This window comes from Chenopodium quinoa, unplaced genomic scaffold (assembly GCF_001683475.1).
Source record: "Chenopodium quinoa cultivar QQ74 unplaced genomic scaffold, ASM168347v1, whole genome shotgun sequence".
In the NCBI taxonomy this organism is placed as follows: domain Eukaryota; kingdom Viridiplantae; phylum Streptophyta; class Magnoliopsida; order Caryophyllales; family Amaranthaceae; genus Chenopodium; species Chenopodium quinoa.
In genome coordinates, this window is record NW_018743389.1 from 3514254 (window position 1) to 3539528 (window position 25275).

The 25275-nt window shown below is 34.4% G+C and overlaps 1 protein-coding gene across 1 annotated transcript; it reads right to left on the reverse strand.

Moving 5' to 3' along the window:
• Positions 1 to 389: 389 nt before the first annotated feature.
• LOC110738438 (E3 ubiquitin-protein ligase RFWD3-like) lies at positions 390 to 24605 on the reverse strand. The gene is made up of 14 exons (XM_021918848.1): positions 23925 to 24605; positions 16785 to 16860; positions 16574 to 16663; positions 16443 to 16487; positions 14448 to 14549; positions 14001 to 14097; positions 13780 to 13835; positions 12263 to 12373; positions 12050 to 12180; positions 11775 to 11814; positions 9998 to 10060; positions 9028 to 9221; positions 2513 to 2998; positions 390 to 2115 (listed from the first exon to the last, which is right to left on the reverse strand). Exons 1-13 carry the CDS (start codon positions 24323 to 24325, stop codon positions 2527 to 2529), a joined length of 1878 nt encoding a protein of 625 aa, XP_021774540.1. The 5' UTR covers positions 24326 to 24605; the 3' UTR covers positions 390 to 2115; positions 2513 to 2526.
• Positions 24606 to 25275: the final 670 nt, after the last annotated feature.

A 25275-nucleotide genomic window follows, 5' to 3' on the forward strand; every position in this document is an offset into this window, starting at 1 on the left:
ACTAGACACTACCAACTGTTGCCTCCGTTATATAAATATTGCTACTTACTATTCATGAAAATCAAGCTTAAAAACATTTATAATATATTGCTACTTATATTCATTAAAAAAATTTATGTGACATCTTGTCATAATCATTACAATTTATAATATACAAATATCAAATTTTCATTATTTAAATACATAGTAGGTCAAGATAGGGGTGTTCAAAATTTGGTCCGGACTGTCCGGTCTACGGGTCGAGATTTTTATTTTTCCGGTCCAAAACTCTAAAAAAAACCGGCCTTGGAACGGATCGGTTTTTTGCTTAAAATTATACATAAAATCTTTAATAATGATTAAAATTATCCTTAACAAGATTGGAAAAATTTAGTCGTATGAGTTTTTTTGTACTAAACATACAAAAAAAGATGTTAAAATATTGTTTTACAAAAATTCTAAAATCGGTCCGGTCCAGATTTTGGACCGATTTTTTCGGTCCGGTCCGGATTCGGTCTTAGCTTAATCGGTCCGATCTTCGGTTCTTGAAATTCAATTTTTCGGTCTTCGGTCTGGTCTGGACCAATGAACAGCCCAGGTCAAGACATGTGCATTGGAAACAACATAAAATGCAACTGAATAAAAACAAAAAATAAAAAATAAATAAAAAAAGGGGTATATCACACAATTAAATAAGAAGTAAATAAATTTAACTAACAATGTGCGGTTAAAGTGTGCCACAAAAACATGCAGGAACGAAAGGAATATAATTTAACTCAAGCATAATAAATTACTACTGATTTTATAATATGTCAACCAAACATTACTAGTTGAAGGAGAGTGGACAGGGTGGTGCCCGTGGTTGAAGGGAAGGGTAAAGGTCGGGGAAAATTCTCATTCTAATTTTAAAACAAACTGCCTAAATCTAAGCGTTGAGGTTTCCATTCTCCTTGTTTCCCTTTCTTAAACTCTTTCCCTTACCCTTCCTTTGTAATACCAAATGCCCCCTTATGTTACACTATATTCTGAACCCACCTGAGTCCGCCATTACTTTATCGGCTCATGAATGTTACTGTGGCAGCTTATAACCAAGGCTTGAAATACAGTGCTACAACCAGCTTGTATAATACCTAAACTTGTCAATCAGTGTTGTCACCTGCCTAATCAGTTTATAATAATAATCTTCTCATGAATAATCTACAACCTATGTACGCAAACTTTCCTAATTTGCGCAATAATCAGGCCTATGCAAACCTGCTAAACCAGCAGTGCTTTTGTACATGCAATAATTTACATTATGATAACCTAACCCAACGTAAATAAGCTAAAGCTCTAAGAAGCCCAGCGCCTTGGGTCACAATCAATGACAACAGATTGCACATCTTGAAGCTTGACCACACTTTTATAGACTTTAATCACCAACTTATGTATCTTGCAAGCCTTAAGACCAAGGATATGAAAAGATATAGGGGAGCAGCAACAGTGACAACTGACAAGGGCACGACAAAGGCAGCAAGAGGGGCGGTTGAATGGTGAAAGACTGGCAGCAGTGGTTGAAGGGAAGGGTAATGGTCGTGAAATTCTCATTCTTATTTTAAAACAAGCTGCCTAAATGGTCTAAATCTAAGCGTTTTGGTTTTCATTTCTCCTTGGTTCCCTTTCTTAAACTCTTTCCCTTACCCTTTATTATACCAAATGCCACCTTATATTGCACTATATTTTGAACCCACCTGTGTCCGCCATTACTTTATCAACTTATGAGTCGTGCTTCGTAGCTGTGTAGCTTGTGAATGTCGCTGTGGCAGCTTATAACCAAGACTTGAAGTACAGTGCTACAACCAAATTGTATGATATCTAAACTTGTCGATCATTGTTACCTACCTGATAGTTTATAATACGAAGTAATAAACTTCTCATAGATAATCTACAACCTATTTACGCAAAATTCCCTAATTTGCCCGATAATCAGTCCTATGCATACCTGCTAAACCAGCGGTGCTTTTGTACATGCAATAATTTACATTATAATAACCTAACCCTACATAAATAAGCTAAGCTCTAAGAAGCTCGGCCTTACTATCCTCCGCTCTTCAAAAAACTTGCTTCAAAATACCAATTGAATCTCTTAAATAATTCCTGCATTAGTGAAATCAAGATTAATGTTGCACTAATCACATCTTCAAGTTCATCATGGGTCACAATGACAGTAGATTGCATCATAAAGCTTGACCACACTTTTATATCTAGACTTTAATCACCAACAAATTTATCTTGCAAGCTTAAGACCAGGGATTTGTCTCAATTGTACACAACGAATTGTTATCAAAACAAACGATTTGTTTTTTAAAATGATAATCTCATAATATACAAAATGACAGATGGTATAATTAAATATGTTTTAAAAAGGGAGGAGTAAGCTATAAAAACATGGTCAAGCAATGAATTATGAGTAAATAAGGTTCAATAGGTTTATTATTTATGGGATGGTGGCAGAAGAGAGCTAGACAATGAAAATTCAGGGATTCCTACTTACCTTTCTCAAGATAGTTATTTAGAGAAGAACTGTATCCTGTCTTGACTCAAGCAAAGTAGATTTGGTTTTGCGCAGGTAGTGTACTTCACATCACGGATAGGATCGTGGGATTGGAGAGACTGAACAATTTTTAATGAGGGCAATTCTTGCAAGACCAAATTTGACGTTGCTTCATTGCCACATGCGAACACAGGGGTGCCATCCCCCAATCCTATAATGGTAGATTTTGGAAGTCGAATGCTGGGTACATACGCAAGTGTTGTTCCAAACCTTTGATATCTAGAATTTACTCTCTGCAAAAAGACATGAGAACCATGAAGATGGTGCCCCATGGTAGGCGAAGGACCTTGTGTGACTTGAGAAATGCTATAATTATCAGGCATCTCCACTTTTGGTCGAAATGTTGCCACAATATTATCACTGCTGGGGCAGTGAGCAACCGATATACAAACTCCTTGATTTGCTGTTTCTGTAACTAAGGACGGCCTGAAGAAAACAGAACAAGATACCAATTAACAAATATCAGCAAACTAAATATATGACAGAACTCAGCCAAAGAAAAAGAGAACAGGAATGGCAAGCATTTAAACATGTATAAAAAATAACAATAACCACCCTGGCACACACATTCAATACTGATAATTACTGTCCATTTAATCACTCATAAATATCTACAAGATTCATCTTGGTTGTGGTCAAAACCCAGGGAAGAACCAAACACAATAACATTACACACGAATACATGATAAAACATACTACGTATGAAATAAAACTAAAACTTGCACTTGATTTCACACATAGACCAAGGACAGACCCAATTACATCATTACAGGTATAAAACAACTTTTAAAGTGACAAGACAATAACTTAAAGACAAATTACACATCAAAGCAACCAATTCCTCTGCAAACAGAAACGCCAACTTCCATGAGGTTTGCTTCAAAACTATTACACATGCTACATTACTACCACATCTTCCCCAAAGCCCCAACACAATTTCATACAGAAAAAGCAAATACAAGACACGAGAAATTAGGAAACAAAGTGAAATGTACTTGTGGAAATGGATTGCTATGTAAAGGTTGTAAAGGAACAGTGATGATATTTTGTAGATTCTACTCACCTAACGTAATTATTCACGATCCAGACATTGCAATCTACCCTCAAGATTTTTTATCAAAATATAATTCATAACCCATTATTACAATTTACAGAGGAATTAATGAATGGTATACAAAACCAATGAAGAAAAACACATACTTGCCATAGAGGATGCATTGTAAGAACATTGATATGAGATATTTCATGTAACTTAGCAAATGGGATAAGACAAAAGTCAGCAACTCAAAACTGGTCCACAGTTCGTAATCAACGATTGCATTGACTAAAGGGTTGAAAGTTGTCCGTCAACAAGTACAGCTAGACATTTACATTGCAGTACATGCCCTAGACATGGAAGTACCAAAAGCTGAGCCATTTTACAAACGTACTCAGTTTAAACTTGGAGCCTAACCTAGAATGGGCTCCCTCTTAGAGTCTTAGAAATGAGGTTAAAACAATTAGTATACAGAATATGAGAATACTTCAGATGCATAAATTTAAAAAAGCATTCATGATTTATGCCAGGTAGATTACAAAAGCATGCAAATCTAACTTAGCCCTCATATACATGGGAAATGGAAGTAGACTTCAGTATAGCTAAAAATATTTAGCATAGAGTAAAGGCGAATGAGAGTAATAAGGAGAAATAGTCAGTTAGCAGAAAGTACAAGACCACATTAAGTAGTTTCAATGTTTCCAATTCCACATTCACAAAACTGCTTAGACTTTGTTTATCTCAATAGAGTTTCTAATTAGATTTCAATCTCAAAAAAATTTATTAGAAATAAAAGAAAGAAAGAAAAGAAAAAGGTAACTAACAAATTCACAATAATGGCAAATGGCACCACAGTTAATGGGGTAGAGGCAATTGTTTGATTTATCAATGGTTATATCTAAGAGTCATCTAGGCCTAAATTATAAGTCATCAAGAATGGAGATGAAGTCAGTGGAAAAAGTTGGTGTAATGATATAATTTTTTTCATAAATTCATGTAATAAATAATTTAAGATGCACACATAAAACATACATTTATAAATCAGGCTAGGCTTATATAAGTCGTTGGCTCATGTATTTTCAGTCTTTGTATGATTGATTACATACATAAATCTAGTGAGACCCATCATACTGGATGTTTTCCCAAACTAAGCTTTGTTTGCAAAGTATTTTGCAAACTAGACTCGTGGAAAAACTATTTCCCAAACTAAGCTTCCAGGGTAAAACGCTGTCTCGGACAACGTTTTATACCCTGGTTTTTATTTTAAAAAAAAAATCAATGTGTAAAACGCTGTTTACCTGTTGACTTTTTTTTTAAAAAAAAAAAATCGTAATTTATAGTTTTACAAAAAAAAAAAAACAAAGACCCTAAAACGCTGCCTGAGACAGCGTTTAATGTTCTTAATGAAACTCTGCCTCAGGTAGCGTTTAATGTTCAACATGAAACGCTGCCTGAGACAGCGTTTAATGTTGTTAATGAAACGCTGCCTCAGGCAGCGTTTCTTACGGTTATAACAACGAGCTTCTCCCTTCTGCATTCCCACACTTCCATTCCCTCACTTAATCTCTCTCTCTCCAAGACCCTTCTGCTTCTCCCTTCAGGTTGAGGTTGGGGTTGGTGGTGGGGATGGTGTTGGAGGGTGGTGGTGGCGGGTGGTGGCTGAATGAGTGTTAGAGGGTTGGGGGCAGAACTTGATGTGAGGAGTCTGCTGGTTGCTATGTGTTGCAGCCAGCAGAAAAAACGGGCTTTTTTCCAAACTAAGCTTTATTACCAAAGTATTTTGCAAAGTGGACTCGTGGCAAAACTATTTACCAAACTAAGCTTCCCGGGTAAAACGCGGTCTCGGACAACGTTTTATACCCTGGTTTTTTAAAAAAAATATTCAACGAGTAAAACGCTGTCTGAGACAGCATTTTACATGTTGACTTTTTTTTTTAACAAAATTTCATAATTTTTGATTTTAAAATAAAAAAAATAAAAATTAGTTCTTTTTTAAATTCTTAACTTCAAATTCAAAAAAAAAAAAAAATTACACAAAATACGCTGACTGTTAAAAAAAATTTCAAAAATTGTTAATTTCAGATTTTATAATTAAAAAAAAAAAAAATTACACTAAAAACGCTGACTGAAATTAAAATCTGAAATTATTTACCAAACTAAGCTTTATTAAAATCTAAGTCAGCATTTTTGGTGTAATTTTTTTTTTTTTTTTTTAAATCTGAAATTAACAATTTAAAAAAACAAAAAAAAAATTTAACTAAAAACGCTGATTGAGTCAGTGTTTTTTGTGTAATTTTTTTTTTTTTTAAATCTGAAATTAAGAATTTACGAAATTTTTTTAATTTTTTTTTTTTTATTTTAAAATAAAAAATTACGAAATTTTTTTTTAAAAAAATGTCAACATACATGTAAAACGCTGTCTTAGACAGCGTTTTACTCGTTGAATATTTTTTTTTAAAAAACCAGGGTATAAAACGCTGTCCCTAGAAGCTTAATTTAGTAAATAGTTTTGCCACGAGTCCACTTTGCAAAATACTTTGGTAATAAAGCTTAGTTTGGAAAAAAGTCCAGAAAAAACGCTGTCTCGGACAGCGCTTTATGTGCAAAAAAAAATTGCACATAAAATGCTGCCTGGGACAGCGTTATATGTTAAGGAAATAAACGATGTCTCAGCCAGCGTTTTATGTGTTTTTTATTTTTGTTTGTTTTTTTTATTTTTTAAAAATCAGACTTTACGAAATTAAAAAAAAAAGGTCAGCCGGTAAAAACGCTATCCGAGACAGCGTTTTATACCTTAATTTTTTTTTAAAAAAACCAAAAACCAGGGTATAAAACGCTGTCCGAGACAGCGTTTTATCCCTGAAGCTTAGTTTGGTAAATAGTTTTGCCACGCAACCATTTTGCAAAATATTTTCTAAATATGGCTTAGTTTGGAAAAAATCCCATCATACCCTCACATACACAAGTGATGGAAGTGAACTGTTACAGCCAAAAATGATACCAGGGAAATCATCAATTATAATCTAAATATAACCAATTCTACATTTTCTCTTTTTTCAAAGAAAAATGAGGAATCCTAAAGGCCTCTAATCTGCACCATTTTTCTTTCAAAGATCATGATTTTTCAACTAATTACTTCCCAAGTGCATCCTATTACAGTAATTATACTGAACCCCACTATGCATCTAAAATATTGTTATCACTTAAATTGCTAATAATACCAAGTACAGAGCCCTTAAAGCCCAATGAATGGTATCAAAGCTCACTTGGAAAGAAATAATGAGCTTCAGACCACCAATATTTCATGCCTTGTCATATTCATTATTGCATACCATATGGTTTCAAGAAAAGAATGTATCCCGTTCAAGGAGCTAAACAAACCAAATACAAACTAGCGTGACGAAGCAGCTAGTCGATGCAGCTCTACCATAATTCAAACTCCAGTTGTAGATAGACGATGTTCAAAAAAATGGAATTCAGAAGGTGTTCGATTCCAAGGACCAGTTATCACAAATTCACAATTACATCAAGAGTTGCACAAGCTGAGTTCTAAGTTTTCTATGAATAAATGCAAGGCATTTATACATGTACTGGTTAACTAACAATGTTGAAAAATATATACTTTCTCAATTTCATATTAATTGACACACTTCATTTATGCGCGCATATTAAGGAGAGGTTAGATAGAAAATGTCCTTACCCACCTAATCCTATTCTTGCCCTTCTCTACCTTCATCTCTAACCAACAACCCCACCCCCACCCTCACCTTTGTTTAGTCCACCACCGCCACTGCAAATTGGTCATCACTTTCTCCCACAAACTAAGTAATGAACTATGGTTTTCATGAGCCCCATTGATTGGTTACCATCTCAAATTAAGGCCACCTCTTTCTCCTATTGCTTAGTCAACCACGACTCGCCAAAATCGTCGACTCATACAAATTACAACAAATTGGCTAATAGACTTCCATCCCACCCACTATCTTCGACATGGACGAGTCAAACAGGGAATTGTTGGCAGTGGGGAAAGAGACAGAACGCCGAGGGAAGGGAATGAGTAAAAGTTGGTGGCGGCAAGGGAGACGAGGAGCAACTGTTGGGTTGGCCTCGAGGGAGGTCAGAGGCGCCAGGAAGGAGAAAAAGGAAAGAGAATGACAACCGGCGAAGAGGGAGGTGAGAGAAGATTGGCGACCAGAGAAATTGGGGGTGGTGAACCGGTGGTTGTTGGGGGGGGGGGGGTTAAATTGAGCGGATGTTAGAGAGAGAATTCATTGAAAATAAAAAAAATGAAATTATCATATTTGTTCAGGAGATAACTAAATAAGTCCTAAATTGTTGGTGTAATCATATTCCTTCTAAGAAATATCTTAAAATCAATACAATATACAGCCTTATTCCCCTAAGAAATATCTTAAAATCAACACAATATACAACCCTATTCCCATACTCTCTCCCTCTCTCTCTCTCTCTCTCATACTCTCTTTCTCTCCCTGTTAAGTAGTTAATCAGTTACAGTATCATCATTGATAATACAAATTCAACAAGACATTTGATGATAAGGAAGACAACAGGCCTAGGATCAAAAATTTCTTCTAAATGGATAATTTAGGCTCTAAATTTTCTTTGCTTGACATAATTTAGTGATTTAATACTTTTAGTAATTAGGAAAGTTATTTAGGACATTTATTGAGCTTTATACACATAGACATATTGTTACATTAATATCAATCAAGGACACAGAAAACAGTATATATGATCTCACCAACCACACTTGTACATCATATAAATGCATTTAGGAAGTGCACAAAACAAGAGCCTGGCAAGAAATAACAATATGTAAAATATCATCTATTGTATTTATAAAGTGGTGAACAAGAAATTAAAATCATAGGTTCATAGACTAATTGCCTATTTCCAAGTGACCATAAGCAATAGATTTACGATCATATGCACTCTACTTTGCTACAGGAAGTCTTGAAACCATATGTTTACAGAGAATTTTACATCAATAGGCCTTGGACAAATAGTCATGAAAACCACATAATTAGCGGCAAGAAGGTAGATCACTCTGGTCCACTGAACAACTACAAGAATAGAGAGATTGCTTACTCATGGAATTCGGAATTCACACAAAATAATTATTTCTTAGGTACTTTTATTTGTCAAGGAAACCAAATTTTAATAAATCTGCCAATATGATCAAAGTATAAAATAAGTTTTACAAATTAAAATCCATTTCTTTCAAAGAAACAAGATAGTACACAAGCTTTTGGATTCATTGAATCCACTTGATCCCTATTTATATCTGAAATGAACTAATGATTCACAATTTGGATGTATTAATGGGAAATTTAATAAAAAATAATCAAAGTACGACAAACTCAACAAGTCAACAGCTAAGCAGAACAAGAGAACATACTCTTTATATTCACCACCAATACTCCACTCACACAAGCCAATTGAAGAACCAGTAAGGAGTTTCTTAGCTCCTGTGTGATCTGGAGCGTCCTCTAATAGAGAGCATATGGAATGAACGGGCTTGCAGGTAAGTCCATTCCTCGATTCCATAGGCTTTCCAGTTTGTCTCAAATCGAACACTAAAAGCATGCCATTCTGCACAAATTAATAAACAAAAATAAATCAGAAAGACAAAATATAATGTTTGGCAAGGATGCTGAAGTGGATATGGTTCAAATTACAGATCAAATGAGGATTTATAGTTGGATTGATATCCATTCACAGTACAAATTTTACAAATCAAATTTGGAGCTAGATATCGTTGGTATTAGATTAAACTGAATTTGGTGTTGCTTTAGGCTTGTTCTACTTGATAAACGATATTTATACTATTCCCTTAAACGCTTTCCTTCCTGGGTTTCCACTATTTATTGATTAATTGTATGCATAATTCTCAAGAGTTTGATTCCTAGAGGATGATTCTGAAACTGAAGGAAATAGTGTTCAATAAGAACAGTATACAAATAAAAAACAGAAAACACGTTAGCTCAAATAAAAGATTTGTAGATAGAAGGAGATGGGTTTTTTTTTTTTTTTTTTTTTGGGTGTGTGTGTGTGTGTTGGGGGGGGGTGTAATTTCTAAGTGAGTGAATAAATTCTTGATGAAAAAAATAAGCCCTGAGATTACATTGGCTAAAGCAAAGAAACATAGTTCATTTATCTTTAAAAAAAAAAAAAAAATCACAGCCTTTGTTCATCATCATCAAACCACCTTTCCTAGAAAAAAAAAAAAAAACATGACAGACAGCCAACAAGGAGGAAAGAACACCACTCTAGCAAGGAGCATAGAGGCATTGAATGGTACAAAAACAATAACAGTATCAGTATCAGTATCAGTGTAAAAATGAACAATCATTGGTAAGAGGTATAACCTGTAATCCAGCATAAACATAATGTGAACTGTTACTATCCCATGAGCAAGACCAAGCAGCAGCCTAAAAAACAGTCAAGAATATATGAATCAGCGCCAGAAAAAAAAAAATTAATTAAAGAAAGAAAAAAAAATAAAGAAAGAAAATATATTGGAACAAAAATCATAAACACAATTACCAATCATTACCAATAATCAATTGACTATGACCCAATGCAAGAGTGCAAGAAACTAACTAGAGATGCATAAAAGACCAGCATTTTACATTATAAGAGATGGCAGCCAGTCTTAAACAAAAGAAAAGTCCCCCTATATTTGTTCAAGGGACACCATAATTTAGGACTGTAAAAATGTGGACCACAGGGAAGGAACTGCAAAATATGACCATTGATCTTAGGCCAACTTTTTAAAAGAAAAACAATGAATTTGACTACTGTGATAAAAGAGAAACAAATTAAAAATCTAACATTCTAACCACACCCCTACCTTGCAGTTGACAACTATGGAAATAGATAGCATCTAAAATAATCTAGTACTCCCTCCGTCTCATAATAAAATGCCTCTTTGGGTTTTTGCGCGGGAATTAAGAAAGTTGTAAACTCCTTAAATTAATGATTAGAAGTAAATATGTGCATGTGGGGTTAGAGAGAGATAGAGAGAAAGAAAAAGTAGTTGGAAATAATTGAAGAGATAGAGAGAGAAAGTGTTGGAAATTGATGTTCAAAGTACAAAAAAGAAAAGGATAAAAGATGACAACTCATCAAAAGAGGGTAATAATGTCAAAAGGTACAACCTTTAAATAGAAAGAGGCATTGTATTTTGGTTTACCCAAAAAAGAAAAGAGGCATTGTATTATGAGACGGAGGGAGTACATGCTTAAATCACTACTTACTCTCTTAAGATTCAAAGAAAAAGGCAGCTATTGGATTTTAAATTATTCTACTCTCTTCTTTTGAAAGTCTCATTATTGACATATTATCAATAAAAAGGAAACAAGCCAACAACGACAGCAGTTTTATAAAGTTTATTCTTTCTAACGGTGGGAATTATGGTTCTAGTAATGAAATAGTTTTCACATCACCAAAATGATTGTTTTATATTTTAATGCGTGGACAAAACGAGCAGTTTTAAGAGACCTACATTAAATATTTAAACCCATTTTTAAGAACCTTCAATTACAGAAAAAAAATATTAATAAAATTAAATGAAAATTTAAAAATTCAGATTTCAGTCTATTCAGAAACATAGAAGGTAAGATAGAGAATTCTTTTTAAACCATCCCTTAAATTTAATACCTTGTTCAAGCTTTTATTGATCCAATCTACAGGAACCAATACATGGTCAAAACCAGAAAACAACAAATTAACAATCACTAGAATGATCCAAATTTTCCAGTCTAAAAATCAAATGATCTAGAATCTAGAGTAACTAGCCAAGACATGACAATTTTGATGGAAGATAAGGATTGAATCCCTTTCCATATTCCATGAAAGTCATTTTGATATAGGGACATAACTCAGTATTTAATAATGTGAATAAATCTTAGATGAATAAGCAAAATATAGGTTATATTTAAATTGAAGTCCAAAAATACATTTTATAGAAGCATAGGTGTAATAGAATCCTAGGGGGAGAGCAATATAGAAAATGATCTTGTAATTCTACTATGGCCACAAAAACCCAAGTTTGAGTGACCACCATGTACTACAGTGACTGAGAGATGGGGAAAATAAGGTGTTCACGTGATCATTAAAACATAAAAAGTAAAGAAAGTGTACCGGTAAATCATAGTTGAGGACAACATTGTTGCTTTCCATGCTGAAGGGGGGGGAAAAAAAAAACAAGAAATTAATTAGACACTAGTGAGAGAGGGACTTCTATTGGGACTAATATTACTCTATCTTTTCAGAATTGCTACATACTAAGAATAACAAAAATTACGTCTTTCATGCAATTCATTTATAAAAAGGTCAACATGCTCTAACAAGAAAATAGCATGTTTCCAGAGTATAGTCAATTGGGAAAAAATTTTGCACTATAAGTTCATCCCCACCTTAAAACAGACAGTTTCTTTGAAGCCAATAGTGCAAGTCTGGCAAATGAAGATACACGCAAGTCTCTGACTGCGTTGACTGATGAAGGAAGTAGAATGTTATCTTGCTCACGAGGGGAAACTAAACTCATCTGCAGAACAACAGTGTAAAGTTAGTTTGGCAAAACTTTATTCACCTCAAGCAAATTGCAAGAAAGAAGGGCGAAAACATACTTTGGTGAGAATATGGGGATCACCAATCCTATTCGGCCTTCGTGCAATGATCAAAATCTGACCAGTATCATCCACATCAAAGTGCCGTGCTCCATCTACTGGCCACTCTTGCTGCAAACATTAAAATGTGCTGATAAATAATTGAGTAACATAGCTAAATAGCTCTTGCACAATTTTGCAGTGCAAGAGCACAATATATTACTGTTATGGTTTATGTTTATATTATAGAAAAACAGAGAAGAAAAAATCCCTTTTAACATGGGAAATGGACTTCCTCTACGTCTCCTCCCAATCCTTCCAACTCCTTTAATCCCAAAACCTCCCGCTCACTAAATTTCCTCCACCTCTCCTTTCCCCTTACTTCTCCTTCCATGCTAAAACTTATGCAAACAATGTTAGAAGATTTTATTAAGAACTAGTGTTATAAATCTCATTAAACTCAATTTTTTAAGGCAGGAGCACTTCAAATAAATCACCTGATCGTAGGTATCATCTCATTTAAACTCAATTTTTTAAGGCAGGAGCACTTCAAATAAATCCAGTCTTGATCCCACTCCTAAAAAAAACAGGATGGACAGGTATAGGTTATATGCAATCCCCAATGTGTATTTAGAAGTATAGCTTAGAACAGGGTAAATCAACAGATATTAAATGGTTCATATCAGTATTCTGACTAGTAAATTTGATCCCACTATAGTTGACCAAAGTCTTCAGTGTCCCATACCAGATTCTATCAAATAAGCTTATTGGAATGATATAACACAAAAGACGGAGAAAGGTTCTTTCTAATGTAAAAATAGCATCTTGTTAAAAAAATTATTTAAAAGAAAACTGTAAAAGCATGCTATCCAGCAGCTAACAAAACAAACATGACAAAAATAACACCTAACCGTTAGCCTCTAATGCTAGAAAATACATGAACCTTTGCTTACAACAAAGTGGCATGAGGTGATCACAAGTCTATTGTTAAGGACAAATAAATTTCAGTCATTCTCGAGGACAAACTAAATCACAAATTTGAATCCTAAGGCCAGCCTAAAGTCCTGCTAAGAGAACTTTCAATATGACATGTACATGACAGAATAGTATACCATAAGTATTGATTCGAAACACCATTCCTAAATTCCATTAAAGAGAAAGCAAACACTGCATACAAGCAAAATAGCAAGAACAATAGCCACTGAATCAGCGTTGGTTGGATGACATTTTTGTGTGAACCCCAGGAGCAAAAGCTGCAAGATATTACTAGTGATAACTGATTACTGGGGACAACACTAAATTTCAGGTGCAATAAAGGGAATAAACACTCCTTATCACAAAATAGATCTGACTTCTCCAAGGAATGTCTCACGATACTTTGACAATGCACCTTATATCTCATTACAAAGGGATAGTTAAATCTAGACATAGAATATTGTAGATGCACCTTGTCGTCTTTTACATGGGATCAATGCCTTGATATTGCAAAACAACATAGACAGAAAAACTACTTTATTGGTAAATGTATTGCAGCAAACCTGTAATTTAAATGTATAAGAAGATACTTGACTTTGAGTTAATCCAGCATTAACACCTGCAGAACACCACAATTAATAATAAGAAAATGAAGAACTTATTGTACATATATCTTAGTCAGTGACATAAAGCATTAGTCAGTAAAAAAAATTACTTCTGCAGCACATAAAACTACCAACTGATGGCTCAGAAAAGAAAACTCATCACTCCAAAGTATGATTACCTCTAGATGATTGCAGTTGAAACCCATCAGTAGCAGCATCCAAAACCAATGATTTATTTCCTAACTCAGCCACTGTACGTTGAAGAATATCCTCCCTCTGGAAGTACATAAATTAGATTGATATGAGGGTCCCAATTATATTAAACACACATCAGCCAAGGAAAAAATATTCATATGAGTAATGCAGAAAAATGAGAGCTTTTCTCCATGGAAAAACAGTTTATTGCACTTTTAAGCACGAATTATTAGAGCTAGAAATAATTTCTGGACTTCTTTGTACAAGGCTATTTACGGCCATTGAAATGAATCAAATGATATATTATAGATACAGCAGCATTCCAGTATCCAAAACAGCAGACCACTAATTCTGATTAAGCATATAGTAGACACTCGATTCATAGCATGAAACAATAGACCATGAAGTAAAAACTCAATCTTCATCTATACCTCCTGAAGTTGCTGTAATTTCTGACTAATCTCTACATCTTTCTTCTGCAATACTAACACTTTCATACGCCACTCAGCTTCCTTTTTACGCCATTCTTCGTCCTGAACCAAATAAAAAAACCATCACTATATGAAAACAATTTATTCTCTTAACAAATACATTGTCTTCCCAGCAAGATCAAAATAAACTACATTACAAAGAGGGAATATAGGATACACAAATCCACTGTAATGCATCAGATACACTTTTATCCCTTATTTTAGTCATTTGAAATTTGAACAACTTTCATGTTCTTTATTTAGGTTTTTGGAGTACTTATATTATTAAGGTCCATCTCTTTAAATAAAATTCTCATTAGTTATTGGGCTTAATTAGATCTTTATTTATATGAGTTTGGTTTGTGATATATGGAGATCCCAAGCCTGGGGGTACATACCCCAAAGTCCAAGTGTACTACTCACCTCGGCCAACTATTCTTTTAGAGCCAGCAATTACTACTAAGGTTAACAAAAAATGATAAAAATTTCAATTCCACACAGCATACACAAGTCAAAAAGATTAACCAAGCAAAAGGATTCAACCTTATCTCTTCAAATCAACTCCTTCTACCGCCTCCTCCTAGAAAATCAAACGAGATTTTCATTTCAATAATATCAGAATCTCAGAAGATCCAAGAGATGAAACTAATCTTTAGTATCTTTTTTTATCCTTTTTCCATTCTACCCTACTATTTTTAGGATATAAAATCACCCCTATCTATGAGGCAACATGTACAACTCATGCAACACAATCACACAATAATTTTAGGATTTTAGTTTTTCACTTTGGTTTTCTTTGTCGATGACAGCAGAGGACGGCAGTTGCATTTAGTCTGCTTCGTTCTTGGTTATTAGTTCAATTGCAAGCTACTGGTAATTTCATTCTCAATTATTCAATTAAGAGGTTGTATTTCCTAATAAAGTTATTCTCTATTTTCAACTTTAATTGATTTATACGAATCATATTGTTAGTTTAAATTTAGTTAGTGGGTTCATGATTTATTATTATTATGATGATGACTTTGTTTTTCATTTCAATCTTGTTTATTGTGTTCTATGATAGTAAATTAGTATTATAAGTTTGGTGCTTTGATTAGTTGGTTTTAGTTGTAGATCATATCATTGCTACAACTAGTATATGCTACACTATTAATTTTAGATTTCAAATTTTATAATTTTTGTCAATCTAAGTGGATCTAAAATACTTGCTATTGTTGTTAGATGCTCCAGGTACTATATGATGAATTATTAATGGTTCTTTTATGCTCTCATTTTCTTACATTGTTGATACGAATCTAATAGTACATTAGGTAGGCAATGGTTTTCTTTCTATTATTTTGGGATTGTTAGGTACAGTTTTGTCTATGTCATGTTTTAATGCTTATTATGCTAGTAATCAGTAGCTTATCTCATCTTAGCATCTTAGATCATGCCTTTCAGCATAGTATTAGAATTTATCTTGATCCTATTATTACTCTACTTTAATTAACTTGCTTATTTTATTTTAATAGTTAAATTCTCAATTCTATTAATTTCAGTTCAGTATAATTTCAGCAAAAAAAAAAAAAAAAAAAAAAAGAAAAAAAAGGGTGAAGAGAACAAGGCCTACATGGAAATCAACTTATCATCATCATCCTTGTGGGTTAGACCCATATTTGCTAGTTGTGCTATATTCATACACGAGCGGTTGGGGTATTGAATTTTATTCATAAATTAGGGTAACAATCTCTAAGTCAAAGAGACAAAAAAAAAAGCAATAATATCATCTTTAAACTTGCCTTGATAAACCGAAGGAACAAGCTACCGTATTTTTGAGATACAAGTAAGAAAGAAATTGGTCAAAAATATGGCAAAAAAACAATGAACACCAAGTCATATATGGTAATGAAAAGCTAGCGATGAAGAGACACATGAGACATGCCATGCAATCAGTAAACTCAAAGTGAAAATCCATACCTTTTTCTTAAGAGAATCGCATTTAGCCTCGAGATATCGTATACGCTATAGGGAAAAACAAAAAGGCACAGTGTTTCATAAACTTCTTAAGAAGATCCAATAATAGTACATAACAAATGGTCTTAGAATACCTTTTGTGATTCTTCGTCAACTACAACAACCCGTGATCCATAAATCCTCCGAACATCCTTCAATGTACACTTCTTGTTGCATTGTGGACACTATAAAGACAAGGAAGATAACAAAGTTCAAAAAGGAAACACCATCGTTATTTTATCTTTTTGCTAATTTATAAGACTTGTGTTTAAGTTTTAGAATATCCCATCATTATCAACTAAGTACCTTTCCAGAGTTTTTCCGTTGTCCAAGCCACTTTTTGATGCAAGACATTCCAAATAAATGGCCACAAGTAAGACAACTGCATTCCTTATATCCATATGAACCATCAGTAACAACCAAGCAGGTGATGCTACATCACACCAAAAAGCAAGCAGGCACACACATTTACATAGCACTCGCATAGAATTAGAGAGACACCCTAGTGAATGATGGATGATGAATTCTTTATAGACTAGCCATAAGACTTCAAACAATGGTATTCATAACTGTCACAAAAAGAACGTGAAAAAATTTAAAGAGATCCTTTCACATAAACTTGATTACTCTCGCTTAGTAGTTTAGTAAAATGCACAGTCGCAAGGGTCGATCATTGCTTCTAGGAGTAATAATTATAGAGGATGTGTCTTGAATGTTGAAACAATTCTTCCTGCCAGCTCAAGGGCTCATAATAGTTTACAGGTTCCCTGAGGAGGGTAACTCCTAAAACTCAATGATCATCCTGAAGCGGAGGGCTTGTGGCAAGTCAAACCCGTCATTCCAAGTATGAAGTTGCACATGAATGTAACATATTTAGGGGGTGTTTGGTATGGGTTTTTGGTAGAGTTGGAAACGGAACCAGTTACTATTTCCCTTACTTTGTGTTTGTTTAATGAGTAAAGAAACAAAAACCGTTTCTTGCCTCTAACCGTTTCCATCATTTTGTTTCCAGAGTAAAGTAAGAGGAAACAAATAACGTTTCCTGACTGTAACACAAGAAAACAAAGTTTTCTCTCTCCTCTCTCCTCTCGTTCAACCCTTCTAGTGAGAATTCCCATCCTCATTCGACAATTTATCTGAAAATTCTCCTAAGAAAACTGCAATTCTCCTGATTTCGCTGCAAAATTTTCAATTTTCTACCTAAAATTTACAGAAATCTAAAATCTAAAGTACGGTAAATTCTTTGCTTTCGCTTGTTCAATTTCTAGGGTTTATACGATATCAATTTCGCTTTCTGATTTGAATTCTTTATTTGCTTGTTCGATTGAAGTTTCTTTTCTCTTTCGTTGATATTTTGCTGAATTTGATGGTATATATTGCTATTATTGCATGTAATTGTTGGCTATATTGTGTTTCCCCCAATTTGATGGTATATATTGATTGATATGTGGTTGTATCATTCTGGTTTTTATTATTTTAAGTTTAATTAAGTTATTATTCGCTAATTTAGGGGCAAATTGGGTGGGGTGAATTACGAAGGAAATGTGAACTCATTCGATAATATTCATTAATTTTGCTGATTAGGGTTTTGAATTATTGATTTCTGGGCTGTTGTACTTATGCTTAATCAATACTAAATGATCAATGATTTCTATTAATTTAGGTCTAAAATGCTGCTGTAAGCTTAATTAGTAAGTTTGAATTAAGCAACCATCAGATTTTTGTTTTAGATGTGATTGAGTTATTTATAAATTCTATTTGACTAGGTGATAGGTGTTTATTAAATAGTCTTGCTTGCGATTTGTGACCTAAGGCGACCACAGATTTGATATAGCTTTGAGAATCATTTGGGACTTTGGGGTATGTTCTGTTCAAAATTACATTATTCGAATATCCCGTAGAATAAATGAAACTTATGAATTAGAATTATATTTTTCTGAGTAAGTCCTTTAGTTGATTTTGAATATTCAATTCAGTTGGTAATGGACCATACTAGAATTAAGATCAAAAGAAGCAATGACACTGAACTTGATATCATTAGTGATTCGCCCAAGGATGTGACACATGAAATTTGGGAGCAATTGCCCCTCCGGGATGCTGCACTAATGTGTGTTCTTTTGCATAAGTGGCTAGATATTTGGACTTCGACAACCTGGTATATGCTTTTGTTTGCCCGTTGTGATTATCAAGTTTATATTCCCAACATGTATTACTAGTTTATATTAATACTATTATATATTTTTTGGATGTGGCATATGATGTGTGTTGTTACAATAAGGGGTGTTCAATTAAAAGAAAGGAAAAGAAATAAAAATTTGTTACGAATGTTCGTATTAAGAGGGCTTTATAGGGAGAGTGATGTGAAATGCAAGAGTTAGCTTCGTGTTAATAGAAGAACTTTCAATGTTATTTGTGAGATGCTTAGAGACATTGGGGGTTTGAGTGGAACAAAAAACATGGCACTTCAAGATATAGTAGCCATGTTTTTATACATGTTGGCACACCATAAGAAGAATAGGTCTATTGGACAATACTTCTTTAGAAGTGAAGAAACCGTGAGCCGACAATTTCACCTTTGTCTAAAGGCTTTTCTCAAGTTGCATGAAGTACTACTTCACAATCCCACACTAATATCGAATGATTGTGAAGATAAGTATTGGTTTTTTCTAAGCCGCTAAATTTTGCTAGGATTTTCTTATTTTTGCTTGTTTGTAAGTAATATTTTTCCTATTTTTGTAAAATTGTTTAGGGGCATTAGATGGGACTTACATTAATGTAAATGTGCCTTCACAAGAACGACCAAAGTATAGAACAAGAAAAGGAACAATTGCTATGAATGTATTGGGTGTTTGTGCACCCAATATGCAATTTATTTATGTTCGTCCTGGTTGGGAAGGTTCGGCCTATGATATTCGTGTACTTCGCTATGCTCTTTCTAGACCAAACGGTTTTAGGGTAGAGGTAAGTGAAGGCCATTTTTTTTTGTGAGTATATATATTTATGTTTTGTTAGTTTTGGTAGGTAGTAATATTTTTTTTAATAACTTTAAAGGTAATTATTATTTGGTTGATGTGGGATATACGAATTGTGAGGGCTTTCTTGCTCCATATAGAGGTCAAAGATACCATTTAAAAGAATGGACGGATCGACAACCCGAAAGTGCCGATAAGTTCTATAACATGAAACATGCTAGGGCGCGAAATGTGATTGAGAGATGTTTCGGCCTACTTAAAGGAAGATGAAGTATTCTTAGAAGTCCTTCATTTTTCCCTATAAGAACTCATGGACGTATCATGATGGCTTGTTGCTTATTGCATAATCTAATTAGAAAATTCATGCCTACGGATGATATAAACGAAAATGAATTGAATGAATCCGATGATGATTCCGAAAGTGATTCCGATGATGAAAGGGAAATTTATTACAAGTGTTGCTACTTCGGATCATTGGACCAATTTAGAAACAAATTAGCCTAAGATATGTTTAATGATCGAAGGGTGAGAGGTAGACATGGTCAATAGCACAAATTGTATGATTTTTTTTTCTTCGATTACATTATGTATATATAGGTGTATTTTCTGTTTTTGTTCATTTTGAAGCCACTGCCACTTTGAATCTGCCTTCTACTTTGCACAATTCTAATCTGCCTTTTGTTCTGTTTCATTTCTAATCTGACTTTTTCTGTTCATTTCTAATCTACTTGAGTTATGTTCATTTCTAATCTACCTTATATTATGTTCATTTCTAATTTGCCTTATGTTATGTTCATTTCTAATCTACCTTCTAATCTGCAATTTGTTTAGGATGGAGGCTAGCAATCAAGGAAGAGGTAAAAATAAAAGGAATTAGACATATGAAGAAGATGCGGTTCTAATAAGATATTTGCATGAGTTGAGTTGTGATCCAAAGTGGAAGTGCGAGAATGGGCTTAAGAATGGTCACATGAATAGATTAGAAGAGATGATCAGCAGCATACTTCCTAATTGTGGCTTGAAAGCGGTTCCCCACATTGAGTCGAGGATCAAGCATTGGTCAGAGAAATATAGTGCATTTGTAGAAATGCTATCCACCTCAGGATTTGGATGGGATGCTGAAAAGAAATTGTTGCAAGTAGACAAGGCCATGTTTGATGAATGGGTAAAGGTATGAATTGACTAACTTGTACTGACAAGATTATCTTAACAACCTGTTTTTAGCAGTGACAAGTTTTTCATAATTCTAATTTTTAGGCTCTTTTTTTCTATGTGTTTTGCAGCAGTGAGCACTACTAGGATATTATCGTGTGTTCTAATTATATTGACTGTCCGTCATCCTACGCCTATAACCAAAAATAAGAATTAGAATTAAGGTATGGTTGGAGAAATTTGGCAGATTTATTTTTGATAATGAAAGGGTTGTAGAGTAAATAGTAGTTGTCTTGCTGGTTAAAAACTTGCTCTCAATTTTCTGGTAGCTCCTAATAAGGAACTCTCTCCAAAAGTAATCGTATGCCACTGAATGCAACAAGCAAACAGTATTGTGATGTTATTGATTTCTTGATTTCTCATTATGTCTATATTATGTGGTTTCACATTTGAGTCTGCAAACCAGAGTTCCAGTTAATTCCTTTGTCTTTTACTGATATGCTTTGTTATATTTCTTTCTAGAGGAAATTGTAGGTTTTTTAGTGTAAGGATACTATTGTGAAATTTATAATGATCAGATTATATTTCAAGCATGTCAACTTAAAAATGACATGGCTGACAGATTTGATAGTTTACTTATAGCTGATGTTATTACTTACATACTGAAATCTGAGTTCAGTTTGACATTTTAGCAACAGCATTTCTAAGTTGGTTTACTTGCATATTATGCTTGTTGCTAGGTTTACTTGCATTGAGCTTAGATTTCTAAAGCCACTCTTTAGAATTTGTTTCTTTTAGGGGGGGCAGGGAGGGGAATAGGTAGCAGGGGGCAGGGTGGGGAATAGGTAGCAAGGGAAAGGGGGCAGGTGTGCAGCTAGGGGTTGGGGCAGGGTGCGGGAAAGAGTGGCAGGGACAGGAGTAGTGATTTCTGATATTAATAAGTTCAGTCAGTTACTTTCTTATAATTTGCATAGACTGCAAGTCTGCAGCTCTGGAAGTCTAACCAAATTGTTACGAATGTTTTGACTTGTTGCATTCTCTTATATGGCAGACTCAAAAGAAAGCTAAGGTGTTGTTTGGAGTTCCATTCATTCACTATGAAACTCTTGCAGAGATATACGCAAAAGACAAAGCAACCTGAGATGCAAGTGAGTCATTCGTTGATGCTATAGAAGATATGGATCAAGAGATTGATAAGCAACCATTAAATGTCGAGAGGGATGAAGAAGATGATGTGAATTCTACTCATTCGGACACTTATTCTTCTACAAGTCAATCCGGAAAACACCCCATGAAGATAGAGGATGATCATTCAACTCCTTCAAAAATGGCAAAAGTGAAGGCTTCTACAATTCATTCTTCTGCAAGTGATTCTACTACTCAATCCGGAAAACACTCTATAAAGGCGAAGGGAGGCTAAGGTAAAAGGAAAGAACAAGGTAAATTTGAAGAGTTTGTGTAGGAATGATGATGATGATTTGGTGGCCTCCCTCCATGGTTTCCAACAATTTTGGGAAGATATTTGAAAATATCAATGTTAATCTCGGGACCATGACTAGTGCATGGTCTAAAGCAGAAGCAAAGGGAGCAAAGGATTGATGAAAAACTACACAAGGTTTTGGATGAGGTGATGAAGTTAGATGGAATTTCTCCATCCAAACCTTTAGAGGTTGCTACAATTCTCATGGCGGAAGAACATAAGCTCCACATCTTCTATCAAGCGCCAACTAATATGAAGAAACAATATGCAATTGATCTCCTTAAGAAGAAGTAGAAAGTTTTGTCCTAAGTTGTTATTGGAGTTAATGTTTCAATGGTTTTTTTTTTTTTTTTGACGAATACTAGAATTTCAATGCTATTGTAACCAATACTTTATGTGACTTTGTCTATATCTAGCATATGATATATTATGGTAATTGGTTTCAAAAAAAATATATATATAATGATAATTAGTGTTGGTATACATTGCCTAATGTGTAGCAAAAGTTAGCCAACACAACAAAAAATAAAAGGAAAGCTATTTGTTTCCAAGTTATCTATGCCAAACAAGAGGAAACGGATTGGTTGTAATCGTTTACGTTTCCTTAGTAATACCAAACAACTAGTAAGGGTAACACTATATATTACCCTTTCCCCTCCTAATTTGTTTCCATTTTGTTACTTTTACTAAGTTGATACCAAACGCCCCCCTAAGCTACAATCTCGGTGTAAATCATGTTATCAATTTTACCTATTAGTATTATAAATAGTTTACCAAAGAAAACGTGGACAGTAAACATAGATATCTGAACACAATTAAATGCAGATAAAGACAATTAGCCAGACCAAGCCAATTGAGATGGCAACATTATCACCCTCTATGAGTTCCACCATCATAAGTCACAACCAAATTTAAATCCCAAAGGGTAGTTCCTCATATTGTGAAGGAAGTAATAAACAGCCCATGCTAAAAACTTGTGCCCCAGATGGGTCACATTTTCCCAACAATTGGGCAACTGACTACCCTTGATTTTACAAGATAGAAGGGCAATCGGGGTTTCCCTACCTCCCCAATTAAAAACAAATCGTGTTCCATATATTTAAAACAATACAAAATTAATCACATCATTGATGTAATATATAATTTTAACAAACACTACCAATCTAAATTACTTACAGGCAAGGTAGCATACACCAGTACCTTTCCAAAACGTGCCAAAACCAAAACCCATATTCCACTATTGTCACTATCCAATTTGTATTTTTTTCCCGTATGATTAAGTAGTAAAAATATACATTTTGGACGTGAAAATCAACAATTTAATGGAGCTAAACTATCGTGTGATCATCATAGTATAAAAACTGTAATTTCCTCATCTGTATAAACTTTAGGCTAGTCCTAATGTAGAGATAATTCAACACAAAATTTCACAATTTACCCAATGCTATTTATTTCATCAGTAATGTACATCAACAATTATCCAATACCTCTAAAAGAAGCTCCCTAATGGACGGTGTTAAGCGGTCTAATAAGTACATCCTTAGAACTACGAAGCTATCTCCAATGTGCAAAAATTTTCAATAATCAACTATTATTTCAGCTCTAAGCATTCTAAAGGGCCTAAATACCAGACTATTACTGTATTGTAAACAACAATATCAACAACTCCTCAAATTTACACACACTGAAAGAAAAGGCCGAAATATCATACCAACACTGATACCAGGACATCAAAAAAAAACAACCAAATATCAAATTCAACAACCCAAACAATTCAACACAATCAAATTGCAAAACCCTAATTGTAAAACAATGAACACGAAGAGAAAGAAAGAGAAAGACCTAGGTTGATGTTCGCCGGAAGCAGTCCAAGGGTCCATACAAATAGAACAAAACAAACCCTCAACATCCTCTCTATTCCACTCCAATTTCTGACTATCCTCTCCTTCACCACATCCCCCACTCGTAGACGTCGTACCTTCCGGATCCGGAACCAACCTCACCATCTCCTTCTCCCTCTCCTCAATTCTTGAAACCGTAGACCCCACCGCGGTAGCTTCAGAAAGAGGCGGCCAAGTAGTCATTCTCACCTCCTCCTCTTCCGCCGCCGCTTCGCCATCATCCTCGTCCTCGTCCTCGTCCTCGTCCTCGTCCTCTCTGAAGACGATATCATCCCCGCCGATAACGACGTCGTCATCGTCGTCTGTGAAAGGGTCGGATACAGTATAGTTGCGTCTAGGCATTGTAGATAAATTATGGTTTAGATGAATTGATTGATTGATGGAGAATTGAAACAAGGGTGTCTGGATTTTAGATGAATTGATAGATATCTATCAAATTAGGTTTTTATATGAGAGAATAAAGAAAGCAAGGAGTTTATGGTTTTGAAACCGTTGAAAGAGAGATAAAACGGCGCTTTTTTTTGAACTTTTGGCGGTTGTACGCCGATTACTTTGGTTTATCTCCTCACTTCCCCAGCAAAGGTTTTAGAGGACTAGTGTATTTTTAGTTTTTTACCCTTCCTTGAGGATTTGACCAAACCTTATTCCTCATGCTGGAGGCACGGCCCGGCACAAACCCGCTGCAGGCACGGCCCGGCACGGTGGCCCAGCCATGGGTCGTGGGCATGCCGCGGACATTGTTTTGATTTTTTGACACGAGCCCGCTTCAAGCCCGTCGTGCTGGCCCATGGCACGGCACGAAGGCACGGCCCGCCTGCAACGGTAAAAAACGGCTCTTTTTGCCATTTTTTCGTTGCTCCAACGGCCATAAACGGCTCTTTTTTCCCCCATTTCTTTCCCAAATTCCCTATAAATACCCAATTTCATTCACTTCCTAAATCACAAATTCACAATCTTCCTCTCTTAATCTCTTATATTCTCTAATAATCCTTAATCTCTTATATTCTCTAATAATTCTCTTAAATTCTCTATATATTATTTCTTAATATCGGAAAGAATTAAAAGTTCATAATCGTAATTAGTGGAAAGCGTTGAAGCACGGTTGTAAGATCTAAACTAATCTTCAATTTATTATTGTTGTTATTGTTATTATTACAATTATTGTTAGTAATTATTATTGTTGTTATTGTTATTGTTATATTTGTTGTTATTAGTTATTATTATTGTTATTATTATTGTTAAAATTGTTGTTATTAATTATTATTGTTGTTTATTTTATTATTACAATTATT